Source organism: Lupinus angustifolius, chromosome LG13 (genome assembly GCF_001865875.1).
Source record: "Lupinus angustifolius cultivar Tanjil chromosome LG13, LupAngTanjil_v1.0, whole genome shotgun sequence".
NCBI classification, from domain to species: domain Eukaryota; kingdom Viridiplantae; phylum Streptophyta; class Magnoliopsida; order Fabales; family Fabaceae; genus Lupinus; species Lupinus angustifolius.
This window is the reverse complement of record NC_032021.1, coordinates 2,965,037-2,988,317: the sequence shown is the minus strand read 5'-3', so window position 1 is coordinate 2,988,317 and position 23,281 is coordinate 2,965,037. Positions and strand designations below refer to the sequence as shown.

Sequence of the window (23,281 nt, the reverse complement as noted above, 5' to 3'; positions counted from 1 at the left end):
AAAAAAATATGGTTGCTTATTATACTTAACTATAAGTAATGAGAAATTAATTTAGCGATGTAAAACTCAATTAGATCTCAAGTATTATACTAGGACCAAAAAGTTAAAATTCAATTGGTCTTAATAACATTTGGTAAGAACAAAAAATATTAGTTGTTATCCAATAGGTGAAAAAACTCTTCCCTATACAAAAAACAATAATAGGAGACAACATATGCTTAACTTGTGTTGTTGTGCAAACACAACCATTTTGCACACGAAACCATTATGGGTCAGCTGGGGAGGTTAGCTGTGATTGTCTAAGCAAATGTCAGGATACAATATTCCCAAAGGGAATAAGCAGTTTTCTAATGCAACTTGCAAGGTAAAAAATAAAAGTTAACAAATTCAGATAGAGATCAACCCCGTAACCTGTTAAGCATAATGCAAAGAATAGAAATTGAGAACAAATATTAGATAGGAACAAACTGTGAGCATATTTGGACAGTGTTATTATGGTCTGTCAAACACAGATAATGTTGTTATAGGATTTGTCTCTTCCTCTCATTTCCTTATTTTGTTCAAGAGTTTGGTCTCTCAACTCTAACCTCCTCCACTTGCAGGTTCATTATTATAGTTGTTGTCCCTTCTGCTTCTGGGCCAGTTGCTCACAATTTTTATCGTGACCTACCTTGGAAAATACAAGATTGTGGTATAAATTGAAGATCACTACTCTCTTTTATGGGCACACAAATATGAATATTTAACTTTAATATATTAGTAATATAAAGGGTCTTCATTTTTCTTCATTTAATACGGTGCTACATCATTCAAATTAAAACTGAGTAGAGATTTTTTTGGTTTCCCACATGTATCCTCGCACCGAAAACAATCTTGTTTGAACCGAGAACATTCACATGTACGTGAGACTAACTCTCCCGACAAACATTTTTTTTTATGCACAAGACTCAAACCCAAAACCTTACTTAAGAAGAATCAAACATGTACCACTTGAACCAACTTCTGGTGGTAAAACTTGGTAGAGGTTGGTGCAAGGCTAGTGCACCTTAATTTCCAAATTCTAACTTTGGACACATAACTGCATTAAATATTAAAAAACACTAAATCATTTAGTGTTTAATCATTTTTAATAGACTTTAATCAAATATATAATATATGGACATGTTACAATATAAAATTTGAGGAAAGACTATAAAATTTCCCTAATTTTATATATTTTATAAATAGATAGTACAAACTATTTTTTTCATGATTATTCCTTAAACCTTAACTATTGATAAAATTGTCTCTATTTACAATTAATGTTGAATTATTGCACTAAAATTCTTTAACTCATGTTATTTTAACATCAAGTATAAGATGATTTTTATTTTATTGTAGTATATATATAATAATATTGCATTAATCACTTTTTAACTTTGAATTTTATTTATTTATTATTCTGGATCACTTTTGTATTTTGATAGTGGTTTACTCCATTTATCAACATTGTCAAATCTATAGTTTTGTATTGTTATTGTTGTGAGTCTAATTGTAGTAATTTTTTTTTGTTACTTATTAATATTTTAGCAATATATCTATACATGCATCAATTTCACCAACTTAAGGGGTCATTAGGGAAATTTGACAGTGACTATTTGCAAAAACATAAAATTTATAGATTTTATAGACTGTTACTAAATTTTGAATTAATATTGATCCACCTACCTAATGTGTTATACGTACTGCCATGAATTCAAGAATAAAGAGAATACTTATATAGTTTTAACAAAAGTACTAATGTTTGATTTGAATAAAACGTAACAAAAGAATCAAACCTAAGCTAGTTGGTTCATCTTCTAGCTTATCAACTAGTTTGTCGGTAGAGTTGTTCAGTGAACATAAAATTAAATGAGCTTGTGACATTTAACAATAACTACATTCATTCTATTATAAGGAGTATTTATAAGTTCCATAGACTTAAGATCGTAGTTATTTTTATTGATTTAAAAAAATATTATGAGATTATAATTCTATCCTTAAAACTCTTCTAAAAAAATTTAATTTCTTTTTGTTCCTCCTTAATGACCAAAAGTACGAATAAAATTATTTAAAAAAAACCCGTATAACTATCACACAGAAAAGATAAAAAAAATTACAAGGAGAACTTAAGAAAGCTTATATAATACAACGTATCAGTAAGCACGAATAAAATACTTCTTAGAAACTACTAAAAAAAATTAAAAAAAGTTTTCAGTAAATTATATCTCAATTTATCCTTCATTTTCTTTACCAAATAATATTATTTATCATAAGTTAATTTATGTACCTTAGTCATCAACCTTCCAAGTATTTCATTCTTAAAAGCCTGAAACCCTTTTTCTTAAACAACAAATGCTAACGTAATAATTAAAGGTCGAGGCTGATATGAAAAAGTGTACTTAGGCAAAGATTGATTTGTATCTATTAATAAGAAATGTTTTTAATGGGTGGCATGGCCATGGATCCTCCTATGTGATTTTTTTTATAAGCAAATGAATTAAAGAATGGTATAAGGAGTGTCAACCCGTTTACATGTTATAAGAGTGTTTAATACACATAATAGGATTAATGCACCATCGTACGAATGAATGGAATTTAGAAGCAACATTGTTAGAAAGCCAAACCTAAAATCTAATTTGGATCAAATAATAAAACTAGGTTGCTCCCTAAAAATGACATCATTATGCATACTCAATGTAATATTATATTATTTAAGAATAATTTTCAACTAGACCCAATCCTAATTTTGCCAAATAACTCCAATTCGATTAACAAGCTATACAAGTACACGACGATAAGTTTTTAGTTGCAATATCACACTTATCAATTACATTTACAATTATAAACTCACAACTATTAGCCACAAACTAGCGGCTATAACGAGTCTTACACATCAAATTCTAAGCATGATGTCCTGAAATTTAATTTTTGTTATGTGCCTTGGTAAAAACAAAGCATACTTTTGTAACCTTTATGCATTGAAAGAGATATTAATGTTCAACCTGCGATGGAGAAGCATCCTTCGTGAAACAACAATATCTATGTATATCACTCCAATATGAGAAAAAACACTGTCATTGTATCATTCATTATTGATATTTAATTATTGTTGATTTTTTATTTAAAAAAAGTAATTCAAATGAATGGTGAATAATAGTGTGCATGTGTATAAATCTTTACACTATCAGTGTACAGATTTTACACTCCTCCAATATATATTAAAATAAAATAAACTTGTACATATTTAATATTTTGTTTGGAAGGAACTTTCTCGATTGGTTTCTTACTGAGTGACAAAGACATCAATACAATGAGAAGTATACATATACAAGTTATAAAATAATTTTTCTACAACCACATATTATACTATGTTATAAGTGTAAATCATCATGTGGACGCGATACCTCATTGATAAATGGTAAATCTCTTAAGTCTGATTCACATAATTAAAATTTGGAGTATAAAAAATCATAAAATGTTAATGTAGTAAAACATTTTGCTTTCTATGCATTCTGGCATCTATCCCTTCCTTGCTTAGCAGGTGAAATACTTATTGCACGCATTAATTATTTTTCGGCTTAGCTGTTCAATTGATCAGATTTTGGCGACATTGATGGATGCACATTTTTATAATTGCATGTTATGGTTGGTGTAAAAAATACTTAAAATGAAGTCATCATCGATTATTTATTTATATTTTTTATATTTAATTAATAATTATTAAATAAAATAGTGAATGATATAAAAATAATATAAAAAAGCTCTTGCACAATGAATGCATAATATATTTTTTGTTTTAATATATATTCTTTGAATCAATGTTAGAACTTGATAATGGATATTTCATCCATCCATTTCAAAACTTTTGATTGATATACTGAATTGGAGCTTGAATTATTCTCTTTGAATGTTCATGGGGGATTAGGTTACAATTTCAATAACAAATTTCATAGAAATATAGTACACCATTATTAACATAACTCACTTTCAATCACCTTCCCCTCTCTTACCAGTATTATTACCATTTCAGACTCCCCACTATTACCACCACCATCAATTCTACTTTGTTTTAGTATCTTCACATTCGTGTTTTTATTTATTTTAATTTCGAGACATAAATTCATTCATATAAATATATAATTAATTAGTGGATAGTGAGTTAGGGACACATCTTCTGTCTACTATATCGGTCATTTCAAGTGGTATGAGTTATGATTGATTGAATAAAACTTAATTAAATTAAAATACAATTATTAATTATTTTTTGATCGATCAAAATTCATAACAAATGAAGTAATACATATTGTTATACATCACGGAGAACTACTATAACAGAGGAGGGGATTTTAGCCACAATTGGAAGTGTGGTCCTCTTACGTTTTGTTGTGATGGTTAAACTTATAAAAACAAAATCAATAGCAATTTTCAAATTTGATGATTGGTTTACTTTTTTGACTTATATTTAAAGTACAATCTATATCAAATATATTTTAATTTTTTTGATCAAAAGGCTCTTCACGAAGCATCGTGATCCTCATCCCAACCTCCACGTTTTGCTTTCAGCACATTCAACCTCACATACTTGCTTGGTTGCATTCAATAATTCAATCAATATAATAATACCTATTCTAATTTTAAACGTAATATAATTGATATAGTGATGGCAAACAATATTATTTTAAACAACTGTAATATTACTTTTTAATATAACTATCATTTTTTTAGTTTTATAAAATCCTTATTTTGTTTAGAAAATTTCTAATTAAAGTTTATACTAGAAGTCTAAAGTAATGTTTTTATAAACAAGTATTTAATATTATTGACTTATTATCTTATAATTATTATCTAAACATGTTATATAGTATTAATTGTATGTTTGTAAAAATATTAAATTACTTATAAGAATATTACGATATATATGAGAATTTAATTATCAGAAATTGACTGAGATTTGATAATTAATTCCCTTCATTAAAATAATATTGTACATTAGATATTTTAGGCAGTGAAGATTTGTTTCTAAAAATATAAAGGTTGAAAGAATTTGTGGATTAAATAAACTAATCAGATGATTATGAGATTCAATTACTAGGTTTAGAGTATTAATTAGTAGTCAATTAAAGTAAAGATCTATACCGTCATAGTGACCGTCAGTCACGTCCATAGAATGTCCTCCCAGCCTCACCAGTCACCATCTAATCATTTCAACCATCCAAATCCTAAACCGGTTATAACCAGTGAACTCTCATTCTAAAATAGTTTTTTAAATAAATTGAGATTCTCTCTTATATTTGATCTTCTATATTGAAATGTGAGTTTTTGATTTATTTGGTTGCACGTGAAAATATAAGAAGATAGAAAAAAGTGATAAATAAAGATGTTTGAAAGAGAAAGATGAGAAACATAGTAGATTTTAGTAATATTTGATATAAGAGAAGAACAAGAGAAAATGAATAAAAATAGATATTTCACTTCTTTCTCTTTTGTTTGGTTGTATAGAAAATGAGAAGAGGGATGATGTTATAATTCAAATGACAAAAATATCCATAAAATAAAGAACCGAGAGAAAGAAATGTTATTTTATTGTTAACTAAAAATAAAAATTATAATTTTAAATGATATATTTTATTTTTTTATAATTTCAATTAATATTTTTAATTGATATTTTTATATTTAAAAGAGAATAATTTATATTAATAATATTTAAAACTAAAAAGTATATAAAAAATTAAAGGGCATTTATGTCATTGTATGCAAAATTTTCATTCTCCTATTTTCTCACCAAAGGAGAAGAAAAAAAAATTTGTATGAGTCACATGTACTTTTTATTCTCTCCTCCATTTCTCTCTTTTCAATTAAACAAGACGAGAAATTCTCATTTTCTCTTCAATCTCTCTCATCATTTTCTCTCCTTTCTAATTTTCCTCTACTAGAGGTAAAAGGATAGATTTATAAATCTAAATTATTTTATTCAGAAATAATAATAAAAAATCAATTATATACATATATATTTTGTATAATTTATTATGTTTAATAATTCTTGGTTTTTCAAAAAAAATAATACAAATAAATAACATATTATATATCAAATATGTATAAATCTTTACATTGATAATAAATACTCTTTTAACTATAAAAAAACATGAAAAAATATTTACATTAACGTCATAAATTTTTTATACATTCTCAATCTATGTTTCATCATGATTAATTTTCTTCCAAAAGTAATATCAATAAACACAAAATCATATACAATCACTGTGTCTAAATATTTCAACAACAGAAAAATATAAATATTACACTCTTTTCATACGGCTTCCACACCTCCTTGTTTGCTTTATAAACCCCCACAATCTGAAGCATTAAAGTTCTGCATTATTCTTCTTAACCTTTTATCTTTCATTGACCATCTCAGTTCTTTTTCTCTCTCTTTTTCTCCTCTGGTTTCCCTCGTGGTTATGATCGTTTCCTATAGTATTCAACCACAGAGCCGAAGCTCTTCACCCGTTATTGGTTTCCCTCGTCTCATATTCATAAGATACCGCCGTTTGAAGTAGCCGTCAATCTGAAAATTCCAAATTTGCCCCTTTGTTCTATTTGTTTCACCCACTTCCATGTCATCTCCTATGAATCACCGACGGGGGAAGTTATCAGAGAAATCTTCATCTTTTCATTCTAACACCTTCGTGGCCGGAACCATGTCTGGTGGCCAACTTCGGAGGCCTAAGACGGTGCCGGACCTTGTGCCTGATAGGAAGGTCGCGGTGGCGGAGGTTGTGTTGCCGAGACTGCCGCCGAAGCTGTTGGTCAAGGTGACTATGATGGGGAGCCTTGGCCCTGTGCAGGTGGTGCTGCCGCCTGAATCGACGGTCGGAGATTTGGTTGCAGCGGCAGTGCGGCTATATGTGAAAGAAGGCCGCCGTCCAATCTTGCCGTCAACGGAACCTTCAAACTTCGACCTCCATTATTCCCAGTTCAGCTTAGAAAGTACTGCACTCAATCTTTTATTTTGCAATTATATCTTCATTTGTTTACTCCTCTAACATTTTAATATTTCTTAGGATAATTAAGAATCTTTCTGATAATTTTGTAGGGTATATGTTTACCCCGTCAAATCAGATTTTTGACTTTGTACGTATATTTAGAAATTTGTTAAAATCTTATACAATTAGACCAATATTTGTTGATAATAGTGTTGATAATAGTGATTATAATTAAAAAGATATGAAAATAAGTTTTTGTTTCTAATTCATTAATTTCTATGACATTAATAATCGCGGTTTGTTTATTTATTTAGTTCTGGGCGGAGAAATCCATTTGTTTTATAATTAATAATTAATGGAATTGTTTTTTGTGGTTATATGATTGGTGGTGGCAGGTTTGAATAGGAGGGAGAAACTGGGGGAGCTTGGATCTAGAAACTTCTTTATGTGTCTGAAAAAGTCTACTGCAACCGTGGACGGTGGAGAATGCAGCGAAACGGCGCAGTTTGCTTCGTGTTCTAAAGAGGCCGACAAAGGAAGGAAGGGTAGTGGTGGGTTTAGTTTAATGAGGTTAATGGATCTCTTGAAATGATTGGCTGGTGTCTATTTAATCCATCGGTCACAATAAAATAATTTGAAACACATATTCTATCTTATAATATCTATTACTTCATCTACTCTTTTATTTTTATGGTTATGAAATTTAAAGTTAATGTATATTCAATTTTTGCTTTACTATTTTAATCAAGGAAAAACTAGTAGTGGATGACTAAGACATTTTTGTAATAGAATATGTGGCTCCAAAATATACTGCTAATAAATGATATAGTATTTGTATGATGTAAAAATCGTCCTAGTCAGTTTGATCAGAAAATTAGTGAATTGGATCTCTAACTGGTACGGTACAGATGTTGAATAAGCCAAGTATTAAAATCGATCAAAACTGGTCAAAAATCAATCAAAACTGGTGAACTGACTGATATTTGACTAAACCGGCCTACTTATACACATTTTAAAAAAAAACTTAAAAACTTAAAAACTCATTACAAGGTGACTCATCTTTTCAACTTTTCTTCAGCACTTCAAGGTACATGCTTCCAAAGCATACTTAGATTAGACTTTTTGGTTCCTAAGACTCGTGTATAATCTCAGTGACATTTGTGTAATCTTGAAGTACTTTCTGAATATATGATTTGGTACCAAAATATAATTTCGATATGATACATCTTTAACTCCTTTGTATTAAATGTTAAAACTCTAAATTTATTTGTTTTATAGAATTTGATGTGAACTTGTGTCATTTATTTATATTTTGTGGTTGTTAAGTGATACTTTTGGATTGATATATGTTTTGTAGAGTGAGTTGTGAATTTGTTTGTTTATGTAAATTTTGAGTAGATTATATATATGGATTATAAATTTGAGTATCTACCTATTTGAAATTTGTTTTGTTATAAGTTTATATATATAAATATAAGCAAGTATGTCCGGTTTAATCGACATGTAATTTAATTACTGAACTACCGGTTCAACTACTATACTATTATACCAGTATTCTGATTAGTTTAATAACGGTATTTATATATTGAAGACAATTCAATAAAGTTATTGTTTTCTTAAAGTTAAATGAATATGAATTACACAAACTCATTTGTCTCTCTCTCTATCTTTTGTGATTTCATGACTATATTTTAACGTTTATAAGATCTTTTATCTATGAGATTTACAAATTGGTTAGATTATAATATCAAGATTGCAGCCGATATACTTTTAATAATATTGACTTTGCTAAGATAATTAAATCATATTCAAATAGACCTAAAATTAGCTGATAAAAATCAAATAATTTTGTTAGATATTTTGTTTAAATTCAAGTTGAATATCTCTTATTTATTATATATGGTTATTTATGGCATGGTTACTTGTTCAGGGCATTCTGAGCAAAATGCCAAAATGAATATGCGGTTCTAATTCAAATTAATTACTTGGAGCTATTTAGTTCAATTTTATTTTGAAAATGTTGAATCACATTTCTTTTACTTGTTTTTGTTGAGACATGATTATTTCTTTTTCTGTCTGCCTTGCAAATCCAATTTGCAGGTCTTTAATACGTGTACACTTTTGCAAAAAGTTATTTGAAGTTGATATTAAAACTTTAAATTGAATCCATTTACCTTTTCTAATAGAGAATGAAGTATCTTTAGTGTGAGGAGATAATTTATCTCCTTACACCAGTTAGGTGATAACACATGGTTACTTTTGACCTATTTTTAAAATAAAAACAAAAAGTAAAATAATATAAATGTCTATTAATAAATGAGTGTGAAAAAATAACTTCTTTCCTCATGATACACTTTATTCCCTTTCCCTATATACTATCATTTAATTACCAATATTACAATGTATTGTCACTTTACAAAAATTTAAGATATTTATTCCAATTGAATTACTATCTTGAATAATGAATATTGTCAACTTGCCACTTTAGCTTTATTTATTTATAAAAAAAAGCTACCAAGACCAATGGTCAAATTCATTACAACTGCCTCAATTTTTTTTCCCAATCAATCATAATATATAATTTGCTGTTGGAATACTTTTCAGAATAAAATGACCTCATATAAGAAGATAAATTATTTCTTTTAGCCATTAAAATTATGTATCATATTTAATCATTTTTTATAAAAATATTTCTAAAACTAAACACAACAGTATATATATTATATTTTTATTACCCAGAGAAGATAAGTTACGAGGAAATATTTTATTTTAATATTTTTTAATTTTATTTCATCCTCCTAACCACTATAACACATTCACACAGCATCCACCTCCGTCATAACCACTGCTCCCATTCTATCCTTTGGTGCCTCGTCGACAGACATTGCAAACCAAGACTTACAAGGTATCAGTAAAACGCGATACAATTTTCATGTACTACACATTAATAAAAGTACTACGCAAAAATATGATACAATTTGCATAACTTTGCATTGTCAGTGTACACCTATTAAACTCATTTATGAATGGTCTTTTGAGCATGCTAATGAGTTTAGCTGTTTTATATTTTAACCAATATCTTCACCTTATGAGAAATGAATAAATCATTTTGGGTATGTGATTATTCTTATCAGAAAATGGTCCTAGTGAAAATTAACTTTTGGCTAATTTGGCGAAAATTATTTATAAAGATTATACATATCTTGGTAATCTTTCTTTTTTCCAAATCAAATCCATGACTACATATGATGTGAACACTCTTGACTCTTTGATTGGAAAAAAATACTCAAAATATCACCCCTTATATAAATGAGAAGCTTTTTTCTTGATCCATATTTTTTCTAACGACTTTCTTGAATAAGAAAAATCGGAAGCAAACTCAGACAATCACATTGCAATTTCAAAATGCTGGTAGTTTAGCCATGTCTTGCATTTTTACTTGTGTAAAATATATAAAATAAACTAAAAAAACTTATTTCAAAATAAAATATAAATAAGAAATTGTGATGATTATATTTCTTTTTATTTTAAAAAATGTGTCCATATTATTATATTCCCTTTTATTTCGAGAGTCATCCATAATGCAGCGTTGGATACTTGTTCATTGCTGCAACCAAGTCATTTTAGATGAACTCTACAAATGTATCGACTTATTCGTGCGGTGATACCTTTCTTTTGGTGAATAGCCGTCCATCTTTAGTGTGAAATGAATAAGTGACAATGTTTAGGTGCTGTTCCATTTCATTGGGCTCGGAGTTGTCGTAATTTTCCGCCTAAACAGTTTTATGTTGGGCTTGAATACACTGACTACACTTCATCCTTTTGGATCTTTTAAAAAACTTAATTCGGGATTGTCAGAACTTAAAAAAGATTAAGTTTATTGAAAGGCTTCATAAAAGTTTATCATACTACATATATTTGTTTCAGTAACGGGGAAAGGCATGCATGGAATGGAATTCAACAATTAGATTAATGTGATCAGAATGTTTGAAATCATCAATGCTCCTCATGAAGTATAGTACAGCCACAACATACAAGTAACTAAGTTTAAACACCGGTCTCTCAGCAAACACCTAAAGTTTTAACAGTAAGAAAGGAACACAATTAATATGATAGAAAATATAGTAAAGATGACTCCATGCACCTGCTATGACAAGAAAACTGATATGTTCAAAGGCCCCCCTACAAATTCATCCTTATGATTGCTTGATTCCTCTTTTGAAGACCATCAAAAAGTAACCTGGAAGATGCAACTAAGACATCCTGCTAGAGCGCACCCCGAAACCTGTACAAAAATTCCATGGCAAACTACAATTAAATCAATGGCTGGGTTCTTAGAAGCAAGGATACCTGAACCTGCAAAACTCATACATGATGTAAGATAGTTACTATTTCAAATTTGACAAAATAAAGGTAAAGTGAAGTACATAAAAAACAAAAGGCCATACAGAACCATTGAAATTGGTCGTTCACTAGCCTTCATGTTTGGTGGTGATCAGTTTCCCTGACTGTAAAATAATGCAAGTACAAGTGCAAATCAACCATGATCACAAGCATACATAATCCACTGAATGGTAATGCCAATAACAACACACTTGAGAAAGGGGTAGCTGTGTCCTAGAGAAAAAAGTAAAGGTACAAAACACATAGTAGCTCACAAGCCTATAGTTATTAACACAAGGACTTTTTTTCAGAACTTGTTATACAGGTGAAGGCCATTACACATTATTAATCCCAACTGAGAAATAGACAGGAAAGAAAGGGGAAAGTATTTGTGAAACTAGGAAATTTGCACAATCCAAATTAGAGTTTTGAAAAAGTTGTAGGACCATGGGTTGAAAGATCCCATTTTGCAGAGCTTCCTACAAGAAGCGCAAACAATAGCACTCATAGGAACATGCACCCTATCAGTTATCAAAACCAATTTTCATAAAAACAGCATCCAACGAAAATGTTGTTAGGAAACCTATAGGGAAAACTATCATGAAGCAGAAAAAACAATGCGTACAATAAGCATCATGTATGGAAAACAAAGAGGGGAGGGGGAGTAGAAGTAAAACACATTCCATATGACAGAACGATGCACCTGTACACCCTGCACAGTGGGAAATGGGTGGTAAGCTATATTTATTTAGTGGGTGGTCTACTATCGAATAAAAACTGTTTCTTACAGCTAAAAAAATATGCAGAGAGAAAGAAAGAGGACACAAACCGGAAAAGTATAAGAAGATCAGTATCCATATCCTCCATCCCGAGGTTGTCCCTCATTCCCGTTGTGCATGTAGCCATCATTACCATGATCCACTCTCTCAGTATTAACCTTACTAGGATTTTCTTGCTCTTCCCTCTCCCTGTTCCATTGCTCAATTCTAGCACGTCTCTCTTCACTGGGATCTCTGACTGGACTACGATTCCTCCTTCCTCCAGGACTACGACTGCGACTTCTTCCTCTCCGATGTTCAGGGCTCATGGTCTTGGTTTTCCTACTACGACTCTCAACATAGTCCCTGTCATCATGCCTTCTATGACTACGATGAGACCGGTCCTCATGGCTCCGATGCCTGTAAGGACTCCTGCTTCTACTTCTGCTTCGGCTATGCCTGCTGCGGTGATGCCTCCCAAACAATTCTCGCCTCAAATCCCTGAGCAAAACATTTATATCAAACAAATCAAAACTCTTCAATTATTGGACGCACAAATGAATTATTCAACATCGACCCTGTACAAGAGTATGTGGAGCTCAACTTTCCTATAAGCACAGGAGAATGTTCATTTGCTAATATCATTACCAGTATTGGATACGAAAGGACCACAAGTTCATGACATTCCCAGATTGATTACAGTGGTTCCGTTATTTTCACTTTAGTTTCACCCCTTCTAGTTTAACTAAAATGACATACTTTTAAGTTTCATGCGCTGTTCTGTTTTTAATTAAAAATGAATCAATCATAGAATAGAAACCATATATTATACAGTAGTACGTCCCATTCTAACATGTTTATCAAATATTACTAATCGTCAATAACCTTGACAGTGACAACATCATGAAACATAAGAGTGATAAGACTATTACCCCTTGTAATAGGCTCTTAACACTACTAATTAACCGATGATAAATTTGAAAAACTTAAAACAATGATTGATAGCAAACAAGTGTTAATAGACAATTCAACTTACTAACAATATATGAATGTTATACCTGCTAATCCTTTTCAAATGCATAAAATTGCAATAGCCACCGCGATTGCAAGTATTCTCCTCATACTGTCTGCAAGTGGCTTCACGAAAATCAGTCACAGGAGAGAAATCCACAATAATCGGCCTCCCTGCCATGCATACATTACATAAAATTCCGTTAGGCACAAATTCAAGATCTCATTATCATCACAATTCACAAAAAATAAATAAAAATTAATAACTGACCAGCATAAAATCTTCCAGTAAGATTCTTAAGCGCATTAGCAGCATGTTCTTCCTCGCGGAACTGAACATAAACATTACCAACCATATGATCAGCGAGATTATCACAAACATTGAGGCTTTCAATTTTACCGTACTTGGTGAGCTCATCGAAGAGGTCCTGGTAGAAATCCTGAAAATGTTCTTGAATTTTGCGAGGATCGATTGGTTGGCCATTAACGTCAACGCCGGGAGTTATCATATCAGGTCGCTGATACATATTCGAGAGAAGAAGCGTTGGACTGATGCTAGGTTTTGTATGAAGACGAGAACACCGATCGCCGTGTCTACACGCGCCGATCTTGAAGTAGAAGGGACAGTTTACTCTATCTTTCTCTGTTCCGAATATTGATGCCAAATGTTCCGCCATTGTTATTCACTCACCAAACGAACACGCCGCAGATACGAATGAGGGTGTGCTATATACACAGTTCCTGCACCTTCTAGATGATTCCTTCAACTGTATCACTAATTTCGTTTTTTATATTGAGTAAATAGTATTGGGCCTACAAAGCTCATTGTGGATCCAAATAGCCCAATTCAGTAGTGTGTTGATGTGGATAATATCTAATTCGATCCACAATTTTATGTTAATCTGATATGATAGTGTAACATGTAAGTTTAGATGTTGTACATAGCTACATGGTAGAATAAAAAATAGAAATGTAAATATTTATTTTTTGACAATTCAATAATATATAATTATGATGATTATTCCTATTTTCCTTGCATCTGTAGATAGAAGTTTCTCTAAACTAAATTTGTTGAAGCTCTACTTGCATTGCATATCACAAGTCCCTAACTTTATCCTCAACCATTTCTCTATCCGATAAAATTATGATACATACTAAAAAAAATTGGCTAGTAAGAAACACATGTTAATTTTATTGAAATAAATGGGACTGGAGACATACTTTTGGAACATGTAATGTTTATTATGTAATAACATAGGAAATAATAAATGGGTTAAAATCAATAACAATGATGTATTATGGAATGAAAGAATTTGATTGATGATGTTGTTTTAAAGAAGGTTAGAAGGGTGATAGTTTTGAAATGAAAATTCAACTTCAATTTTGGGAATGGGTTGAGATATTATTAAAAATAAAATATTTTAAAATTACATATAATTTTTTGTAATTGTAAGTAGTAAGAAACAATTGAAATAAGGAATGTAAACTTAAATTTATAATTGTACTTTTTCTTATTTTTAAGAGGTTCCAGTTATTTGTTTTTGGATTGGGCTGGAAAAATTTGAGAAGACGGTGAGTATGAGGGGTACACATATGTTGTCTTATACTTTGTGTCACTTTATGTCTCATATGCATATGATTGGTCAGAAAAATATATTTAAATTAAAATTTAATTATTAAATATATTTTTAACCAATCATAAGTTTATGATACATGAAGTGGTACAAAATGTGGAACAGCAGATGTGCTCCCGATTATATCTGGTCATTGCAGGAGAATTACACAAGGATGGCAATATGAAAAAAGTGAGTGGTTGCTTTGACCCTTGTTTTATATGAGAAAGGGCAAAATTTAGGTGAAAAAACTTACACTGGAAGTTTCTATCACTTAAAGAGAATAACAATCTTTGTGATATACCTTTTTAACTAATGTGTAAAAAAAATTATTAGCCCCTCCAATGATTTGAAGAAAATAAGTTGATGGCACCAAGCCACCAACCTTATTATATTAACCAATATAAAGTTGAAGTACCCACATTAATAATTATGGTTGCCAGTGCCTACAAATTTCACTCATGTAATTAGAGAAGTATTCTTTTACACTTAGTTTTAGGATACAAATGTCATTACAAGTGTAAATGGAAGTATATGATTGACATTTCATTTTAATTTTTGCTTTGTTTTGCATAACACTTCCCAATGTTAGTCAATAAAATTAGACAGCAAGATAAAGCAACATAATATCATTATCATTGAAAAGTAAGAGGAAAGGTTGCAAAGATAATGACACTTTTAGTTGAAGTAACCAAAACAACAATTCATAATTGTTCCCATCACAAGTTACATATGAAGCAAGGCTGTTATATGGTCATAATTGAACCTCTTGCTTTAAGACAATTGGCGCAAGAATATTGGTCAATTGCATCACAATCTACTGATGTTAAGAAAATATGTTTGACAATGTGGTTTAGATAAAACAACTAGCACATGCTCTACTACATGTGATGTCTTATCCTAGTGTTCCTTTCGGTAAGGGAAAGAAGCTGTGAACAAATACTCAAATATGGTATCCCATGCCTTTGTTTAAGTATTGAAAACGACTTCTGAAATTATGCAATTATTCGTTTTTTTGTCGGAAGGTTCAGAAGCAAATGGATAGTGACTTCAAAAGCAAATGAAAAATATATATGAATCAAGTAAATCTCGCATTGGCGGCCTCAATATATGAATCAGACTAATCTTCTTATTGTTAATTGTTTTTAAGATGAAACATTAATATGATATCATTATTATTGAAACAATGACTCTATTGGAGAGAGCCAGGTAATTCGCAATCTTTGTATTAAATGTAATGTCTTGAAACAATTGTTGGTTTTAACTACTAGTAAATGGTCAATTTATGAAATGAAGTTTGTTTAATGTAGAATGCTAGGGATGAGAATCATTGAAAATATTCTCTGCAGACCTTGTTTTACTCTAATAAGCTCTTACTTCCCACAAGTAATTGTCACAGAAGCAGCACATGATTGCACATATGACAATAAAGTTCATTCCTTAGGGGGAAAATGTCATATAACATGAATACAACTGCAACTTTTATCACCTGATTATTTGTTCAAAGTAAGGAAAACTAACAAATAAAGGACCCATGAAATATATAACTGTAAAATCTCACAACAATCTATGAAATAAAACCACACTTATCTATTTGTTACCTAAGACTCTAACTTAAGTACCTTTTCTAGTAGATCTTCTTGATTGTCCTTAAGTCTGTGAAATACAATTCTAATAATAACAGCTTTCTGCCTGTGATTTGTGTGGCCTTCTTGACTGATAACGGAATCTTCGAAAGAACTTCTCCTTCCGAAAATGAAAATGATCTGCCTAAATTAGCTGTAGATTTGGTGCATCGGTTTGGTGTTGCTTGAAGAAATCAGCCCCCTCTATGTATATTGAAGAGGAGAAACTAGAAAGATATGGACATAACATTGATGAAACTCAAGTAACTCATGTTGGCTCAAGCAGCTTTAAACGATGGTGCCAACATAGCCGAATCCGACGATTGAGAAAGATATGGTCTGAAGGAAGAGATAGATAAAATAGTTGTTTTTCCCATGCACAAAATCATAGCAACCACAGATGAAGAGGAAGACTGCAAATCCCAGCTCCAACAAATTCAGCCTGGTCATGTTGAAACAAGAGGAGTAGAAAACATGAGAAAATTTAAGGCCTCCAAGTATAGATGATACTTCAAAGTAAAATAGTAAAGTACACAACCATTATTTGGCTCAAGGCATTAAAAATATTCTTACTTTTGTTTGACCTTTAACCTTAGAGTATTATAGTTTTAGTTCAATTTGTGGTTTTCTAAAATCTTCTGTCATCTGCATGTGGCTTTCTAAAATATTCTCTCATGTGCATGTGCTAGAAACGTTTTGATTAGGTAGCATGCTGCTTAGTTGGAAATGGAATAAAAAAGAATTTCAAAGAAATAAGATCTTCAAGTGCTTTGCTGTCCTTACAAGTGTTTACTTACTCAAAGAATCTTAACTGAGAAAGTCATGAATAAACAAAACAAATTAATCACTTGAAGCACCAAAAATTCAGGGTGCCATATATTAAATCATTGAAATCATTAAATTACTATCCACACAATCTAGAACCAGTGTGTGTGAGTGACAATCCAGATAGAGAGATCTTGAAATTACAATGGTATACACAGATCCAAGTTTTGAAGAAAAAATTAATATAAAACTGACCTTTCAATAATTTTGGATCTTTTCTTGGGGGCTTTAACATTAGTCTTCTTGGCAGCATCTTTTTTATTATTATTGACAGAGTCCCCAAGTTTTTCAGTAACAACCCATTCATTGACTCTGCCAGCTTCAAAAAGACCGATTAAGGTCGCCTTGGTACGGTGCAGAGACATCACATTCTCGAAAAGGATCCAGTAGAACAAGAGATGAATGGACCTGTCAAAGTTACACAAAGCTTTTAGAACAAGTTAATGGATTAGTATAAGATAATAACATCGCAAGTAATAAAAGAACAAACCAGACCTTGGTGTTCCTACTGAATTGAGAATGGTGATGATGGAAGGAATATAAACCGCGCCCCATATCGGAACATGAACCTCAGGTACCAAAATTGTAAGGGGAAGAACCACACAGTAGAAGAAAAAGGTGACCATATGGGCTATGATTTTACGAACAAAGAAGAAGCTGTATATAACATACACTTTCTTCCAAAACCTCACTTTCTGCAGATTAGTACACATAAAAAGAGAGCATCAGAATATATAGAAACGAGATAAAGTTTCTTATTATTCTTTCGTTTTCCCTCCTTAATATGTGTAGTATATGACTGAAAAGGCTAACCTTGTTCTTGACTATCTCCATCACCATTTTGCGGAATAGATTAGCTGGGCCACAAGACCATCGGTGCTGCTGGAATCTAAAGGCTCTCAAAGTACTTGGAAGTTCACTTTTAGCCTATATAAAGTTTATGTTTTCCGATTATAAAAAACCAACATTAGTCAGAAATTTTCTGATAATAAAAATCAAAGCTAGAATCAACAAAGCCATCATATCACCATATTGCAATGCGAAATATAGAGTCTTGAACACTGCTTTTTATAAATGACATTGTATAGATTTATCTTTAACTCTTATATCCTATTTTCTTATTGTTAAAACATTTCAAAGTTACATGGAAAGAACATAGAGACATCATTATTTGCCCAAAATATAACAGTAAACACCTCGAAACAGAGATGACATTAGTCGATCCTTCAATAATAAATACAGCAAAATAGTCTTACACTACAATGTTCATTCCAAACTTTAGATCAATTACATGTAAAATTTGATATTAAAAATATCATTTTGATGCATTTAATCTTCAACTAACCAAGTTTAGAAATAGAAAACAACATTCACCTGGAGATCTCCAAGGTATATAAATTTCCAGCCCCTAAGGCTAGCACGAACAGCAAGGTCCATATCTTCCACAGTTGTTCTGTCTTTCCACCCACCTGCTTCATTTATTGCAGCTATTCTCCAAACACCCGCTGTCCCTGCATTTTATGTTCCACCACAACCATAGCACCAACATTCAATAATCATGCTAAAATAATTGATCTATACTATTATGAGAAAAAAATGTATGCATCGATACTGTATGAACTTTATATAATGTTAATGCATTATCTACCGCTCATATTTAATCATTAGCTCTTCAATGCATAGATATTACATAGTAAAAAAGGACATGAATTACCGTTGAAACCAAAGAAAGCATGAGTGGCTGACCCAACTTCTTGTTCCACTGTGAAATGGTAATCTAGTGACATCTCTTGCATTCTTGTTAACAAACACTCATCCGAATTCACTGTCACAAAATTAACCCATTATCAGTAATTTGTACATCATTGTTTATGCTCAATTATGCAGTAATTATTACAACTTTATCAACTTGTATAGTTGTATTTATAAAGGCAAAAAACAAAGCAAAGTTACAACTTTAGAAGCACAAGGTAAAAAAAGTGAGGCTAAGTTTTTAACCTTTTCATGAAAGTACACAATTGCACGACAGATGGGGTACAATAAAAACAATAGTCATGTGTGGCCCCCACATATACACGTGACACAACACAACATTAGCTTTTTCTTTTGTTAACAAAATAATATTATTTTAATTTGTATAAGTGACACTTATTGAGAGGATAACTCAAGAGGGTCTTACCCAAAAAATATTTTTTTTATGAAGCTTATTAGTTACGGTATAACTTTTTGTGATGTGGTGATTTTATTGAGGCTAAGGGGAATTGGTAGTGTCGGCAAGGAAGGGGTAAAAATTCACCATCAGAGCACATGGTACTAACTACACTCAGAATTATTATTATTTGTTTTATCCAAATCACACAAAAAAATACTGCAAAACCACGTGGGAAGTGGGTTTGCTGAATTTAGAATTTTGGAGTTTAGATGGGTTCCTTTAATGACGAAATTGCCCTCAGATACCATTTTCTTTGCCAAAGTTCTCACTCACAAGTCTTTTTATCTTTAGACACATTACGATTATTATCATTCTCTTTTCATGACTCCTAAAATATACGTTTCTAATAACCAATACCATTAAGAACACTAATTTAGATTATCATTTTTTATAGATTTGTGCTTTACCCTCCATAATTATACAAAATAAAAAATAATATAAGTGAAATCTCTCGCTATCCACTAGGTGGTTTTATCTGTTTCTTTTTTCTAAAATCTTTCACTTGTTAATTAAAATATTCCTTTTAGGTGGGGTCAACATGTTTTCACAAGAAGGTTCAGTCATGAGTGGTCCCCACCCGTGATTGAAGGGTTTGTTTCCGTGGGCTAGCTCAGGTCAAACAAGGACAAAATTGGAAAGTGAAAGTCTCAACAAGCTCTAAACAAATCTACAAATGATTTCACTAAAAAAATGGAAAATGAAATGCCACCGACACTATGACTATAGAGGAATTGAGTGATTAATTAAGAATCTAAAAAAAGGTTAGTGAAGTCAAAATAAGTACTAATAATAGAGAGGAGTAATAATAGTGTTCAAATAAAAACAAATGTGTAGTAAGTGAAGTGTACTAGTAGTAATAATAATAATAATAGAGGGTTAAAATAAAAACAAAGGTGTAGTGAGTGAACTGCAGTAGTAGTACTAAATCCTCATTAAAACAAAATTTGTGAACTAGTTATTAATAAACAAATTATTATTCTGTGATATCTGTCACTTTCGGACACGAAGAATTTAGTAGGAAAATATATATTATTTTTGGCTCTAATAATAAAAGAGAGTAGGCAAAGCATTAAAGAAATGGTAGTTGGGTTAATTACCAAATCTCCAGCGAGCTTGAACAAGAGCAATGTCAGGGTTCCCAACCAAGAAGGGAATGGCACGCCTAAGAAAATCTGGTTCTGGGCGGAAATCTGCATCGAAGATAGCCACATACTCACAGTGTTTTACATAGCTACGTTTTAGTCCTTCTTTTAAAGCACCTGCTTTGTAACCTGTTCTATTCTCTCTGATTTGGTATGTTATGTTTAACCCTTTGCTTGCCCATCTTTGACATTCCATCTCCACCAATTGCTGCAATCACCACACAATTTTTCTATGCTCTCAGATTAACATTGTTTAATACAAAGTAGAAAGATTTAAGATGTTAGTTAATTCAGCAAAACCCATATCGTAAATGACTCCATGTGTTGACACATGATAATGTTAACTTCGGAATTTGAAATAAGGAAAAAATGTAACCACTTGGAAAGACAGAACTTGTTCTCTTGGGACTTGAAAATTGCAATCATATATTGAATAAGCCTAATATCAAAGAGGTATAAAAATTGAGAAAATGCAAGACTTTATGTTAGTATAAAGGAGCACCTTGATGGCAGGGTCAGTAGAATCATCTAGGACTTGGATCACGAGACGGTCCGAAGGCCATGAAAGTCCACAAGCCGCTCCAATGGACACTTTGTAAACCTGAAATAATTAAGTACAAATTTCAAAGTTCACTCTTTTTTGAGTGCACAAACCCAGCAAAATATACCATATAGTCCAATAGCATAACCAAATGAAAAAACCAAGAGAATCAATTCTATTAGTACCTCTTTTTCATTAAACATTGGAATTTGAATCAGGACCACAGGGAAATTTGAGCTACCAACTTCAACATCATCTTGGATTGGCTCATACTTGTACCTTTGTTCTGGTTTCTTCCAAAAGAGCTTAACAAGGATTATGACTATACCCATATATAGCCTCTCACAGAAGAGCATAAGGGCCATGACTAAGCATATAACCACTCCAACATTCAGCATAGGCACTACTAATGGTGCTTTGATCACATCCCATATCATCTGAACCTGTGCTGCTAGATCAGTACTCACACCATGAATTGACTCTGGTATGAAAAACTTAGGCTGTGATTCAACCATTTTTGCTAAATTGGTCAAATGTGAAACTACTCACTTCTCTCACAAAACTAAAACTACCACACAATGGGTAATGAGATATAGAGAGTATGACCCTTTTATATAGGATTTGGAACAAATGGGGTGGTTGATTTGGACACAAAGATTAGAACTTTTGTGTTTGGAAGCTAAGATGAAAAGATACTCAATATTGTAGATCTCTCTCCTCCAAGATATAGAATGTAGGAAAGAACACTACTTTCTATAGTGCTAATGCCAAGTGGTTCAAAAGAGTGCTTCTTTCTTTCTATCACAGTGAATCTGAGACAGAGAAGAAGTGAAGCATTCTACACTATGTGTGTAAGAGAGAGAGGAGAGAGACTGTGAAAGGGGCAATTGATGCAGAGATAAAGAGGCTTCTTTATAGTCAAAATTTCTTCCTACTGTGTTTTTATTTTCATTTTTATAAACTTTTTACCTTCTTTACAATTCACTTGCTATAGAAAGTCTTTCTGCTCGATGCAAAATGATGTTATGCATATCTTAGTTCATTTTGTTTAACTTAATGTATCATGGGTTTATGAGTTTATGATTAGTTAGAAAAATATTTAATAATTAAATTTTAACTTAAATATATTTTTTCTGACCAATCACATGTCTATGTTTCCATTCAGTCTCTCATTCTATTTTTGCACTACCAATAATATTATTTTTAGGGTTAATGACTTTCTCTTAACAAGTGCAGTTATCAATAGTTGAATTTTATACCTTTTGCTTATCCTCAGAACTAACTAGAGAGACTTTATACCACTAGATCAACACGTTCACTTTCTTTTCACGTAATTGAAAGAAGGTTTTAATATAAGTAGATTGTTTTTTAATTATTTGATTTTAAAACCAGCATTTAATATATGTTTTTACTTATATTAAATTCAATTTTAAAGTCAGCATTTACTATATATTTTTAATTATATTGAATTCAGTATTAAAGTGCATTCTTAAAGTTTTATAAAAATAATCAGAATTATCATCATTTTAGAATGGCAGTATGAAATTACTTTGTTATCTATAATGATTAGAGTGAAATTGTCTCTTCTAATTAAAAAATACATTGTGTAGATTAGTGTCTTTTTATATTGTCAAAATTATCATCAAGTTTCACTTGAAAATACTTTTGCTCTCAATAGACAGCTATCAAAGGATTCCAGTTATATTTGGTACTTTGTCGTCTATAATAATACATTAGATCAGTGAGTCTCTTTTACATTGTTACTCATACAATACCCATGAAATTTTTTAAAAAGGAATGTGAGTATTCACTCTTTATTTTATTATTATTAAGAATTTATAATTATTTTTATTATTTTTCTAGAATTAAATTTATCATTTTGATTAATGATAAATTTTAAATATCCTTTTTTTAATTTCAATATAAATTTATATAAGTTATACTTTGTCGTAATTAATTAAATATTTTTAAAAAATTACTGCATACAAAAGCAATTGACCAATTATTGTTAGTTTTGTTGGTGAGAATTTAACTTATATAGGGCACATGATTGTGATATTAAATCTAGTTGTTGAAGTGTGATCTCATTACTATATAATTTGTATATCAACATATCTTAATATCTATCTTGATGAGTTTTGAGATCCAACTTCCTCAAACTTTTTAT

The 23,281-nt window shown here is 31.0% G+C and overlaps 3 protein-coding genes across 6 annotated transcripts; 1 reads left to right on the top strand and 2 right to left on the bottom strand.

The window, feature by feature from the left end:
- On the top strand, positions 6,387–7,655 carry LOC109325223. The gene is made up of 2 exons (XM_019557430.1): positions 6,387–7,008; positions 7,400–7,655. The coding sequence occupies exons 1-2, from the start codon at positions 6,636–6,638 to the stop codon at positions 7,594–7,596; spliced, it is 570 nt and encodes a 189-aa protein (XP_019412975.1). The 5' UTR covers positions 6,387–6,635; the 3' UTR covers positions 7,597–7,655.
- Positions 10,957–13,913, bottom strand: LOC109325221 (splicing factor U2af small subunit B-like). Of its 4 annotated transcripts, XM_019557429.1 has the most exons (5): positions 13,428–13,913; positions 13,204–13,330; positions 12,210–12,646; positions 11,269–11,282; positions 10,957–11,207 (listed from the first exon to the last, which is right to left on the bottom strand). In XM_019557429.1, exons 1-3 carry the CDS (start codon positions 13,831–13,833, stop codon positions 12,235–12,237), a joined length of 945 nt encoding a protein of 314 aa, XP_019412974.1. In that variant the 5' UTR covers positions 13,834–13,913; the 3' UTR covers positions 10,957–11,207; positions 11,269–11,282; positions 12,210–12,234. The 4 variants fall into 4 exon arrangements, with proteins under 4 accessions (XP_019412974.1, XP_019412972.1, XP_019412973.1 ...); XM_019557427.1 differs by having other exon boundaries at positions 10,957–12,099; positions 12,217–12,646; XM_019557428.1 differs by having other exon boundaries at positions 10,957–11,289; positions 12,217–12,646.
- On the bottom strand, positions 16,215–22,017 carry LOC109325220 (glucomannan 4-beta-mannosyltransferase 2-like). Its single transcript, XM_019557425.1, has 9 exons — positions 21,300–22,017; positions 21,076–21,174; positions 20,529–20,781; positions 18,934–19,044; positions 18,594–18,730; positions 18,033–18,146; positions 17,715–17,914; positions 17,415–17,627; positions 16,215–16,836 (listed from the first exon to the last, which is right to left on the bottom strand). Exons 1-9 carry the CDS (start codon positions 21,627–21,629, stop codon positions 16,683–16,685), a joined length of 1,611 nt encoding a protein of 536 aa, XP_019412970.1. The 5' UTR covers positions 21,630–22,017; the 3' UTR covers positions 16,215–16,682.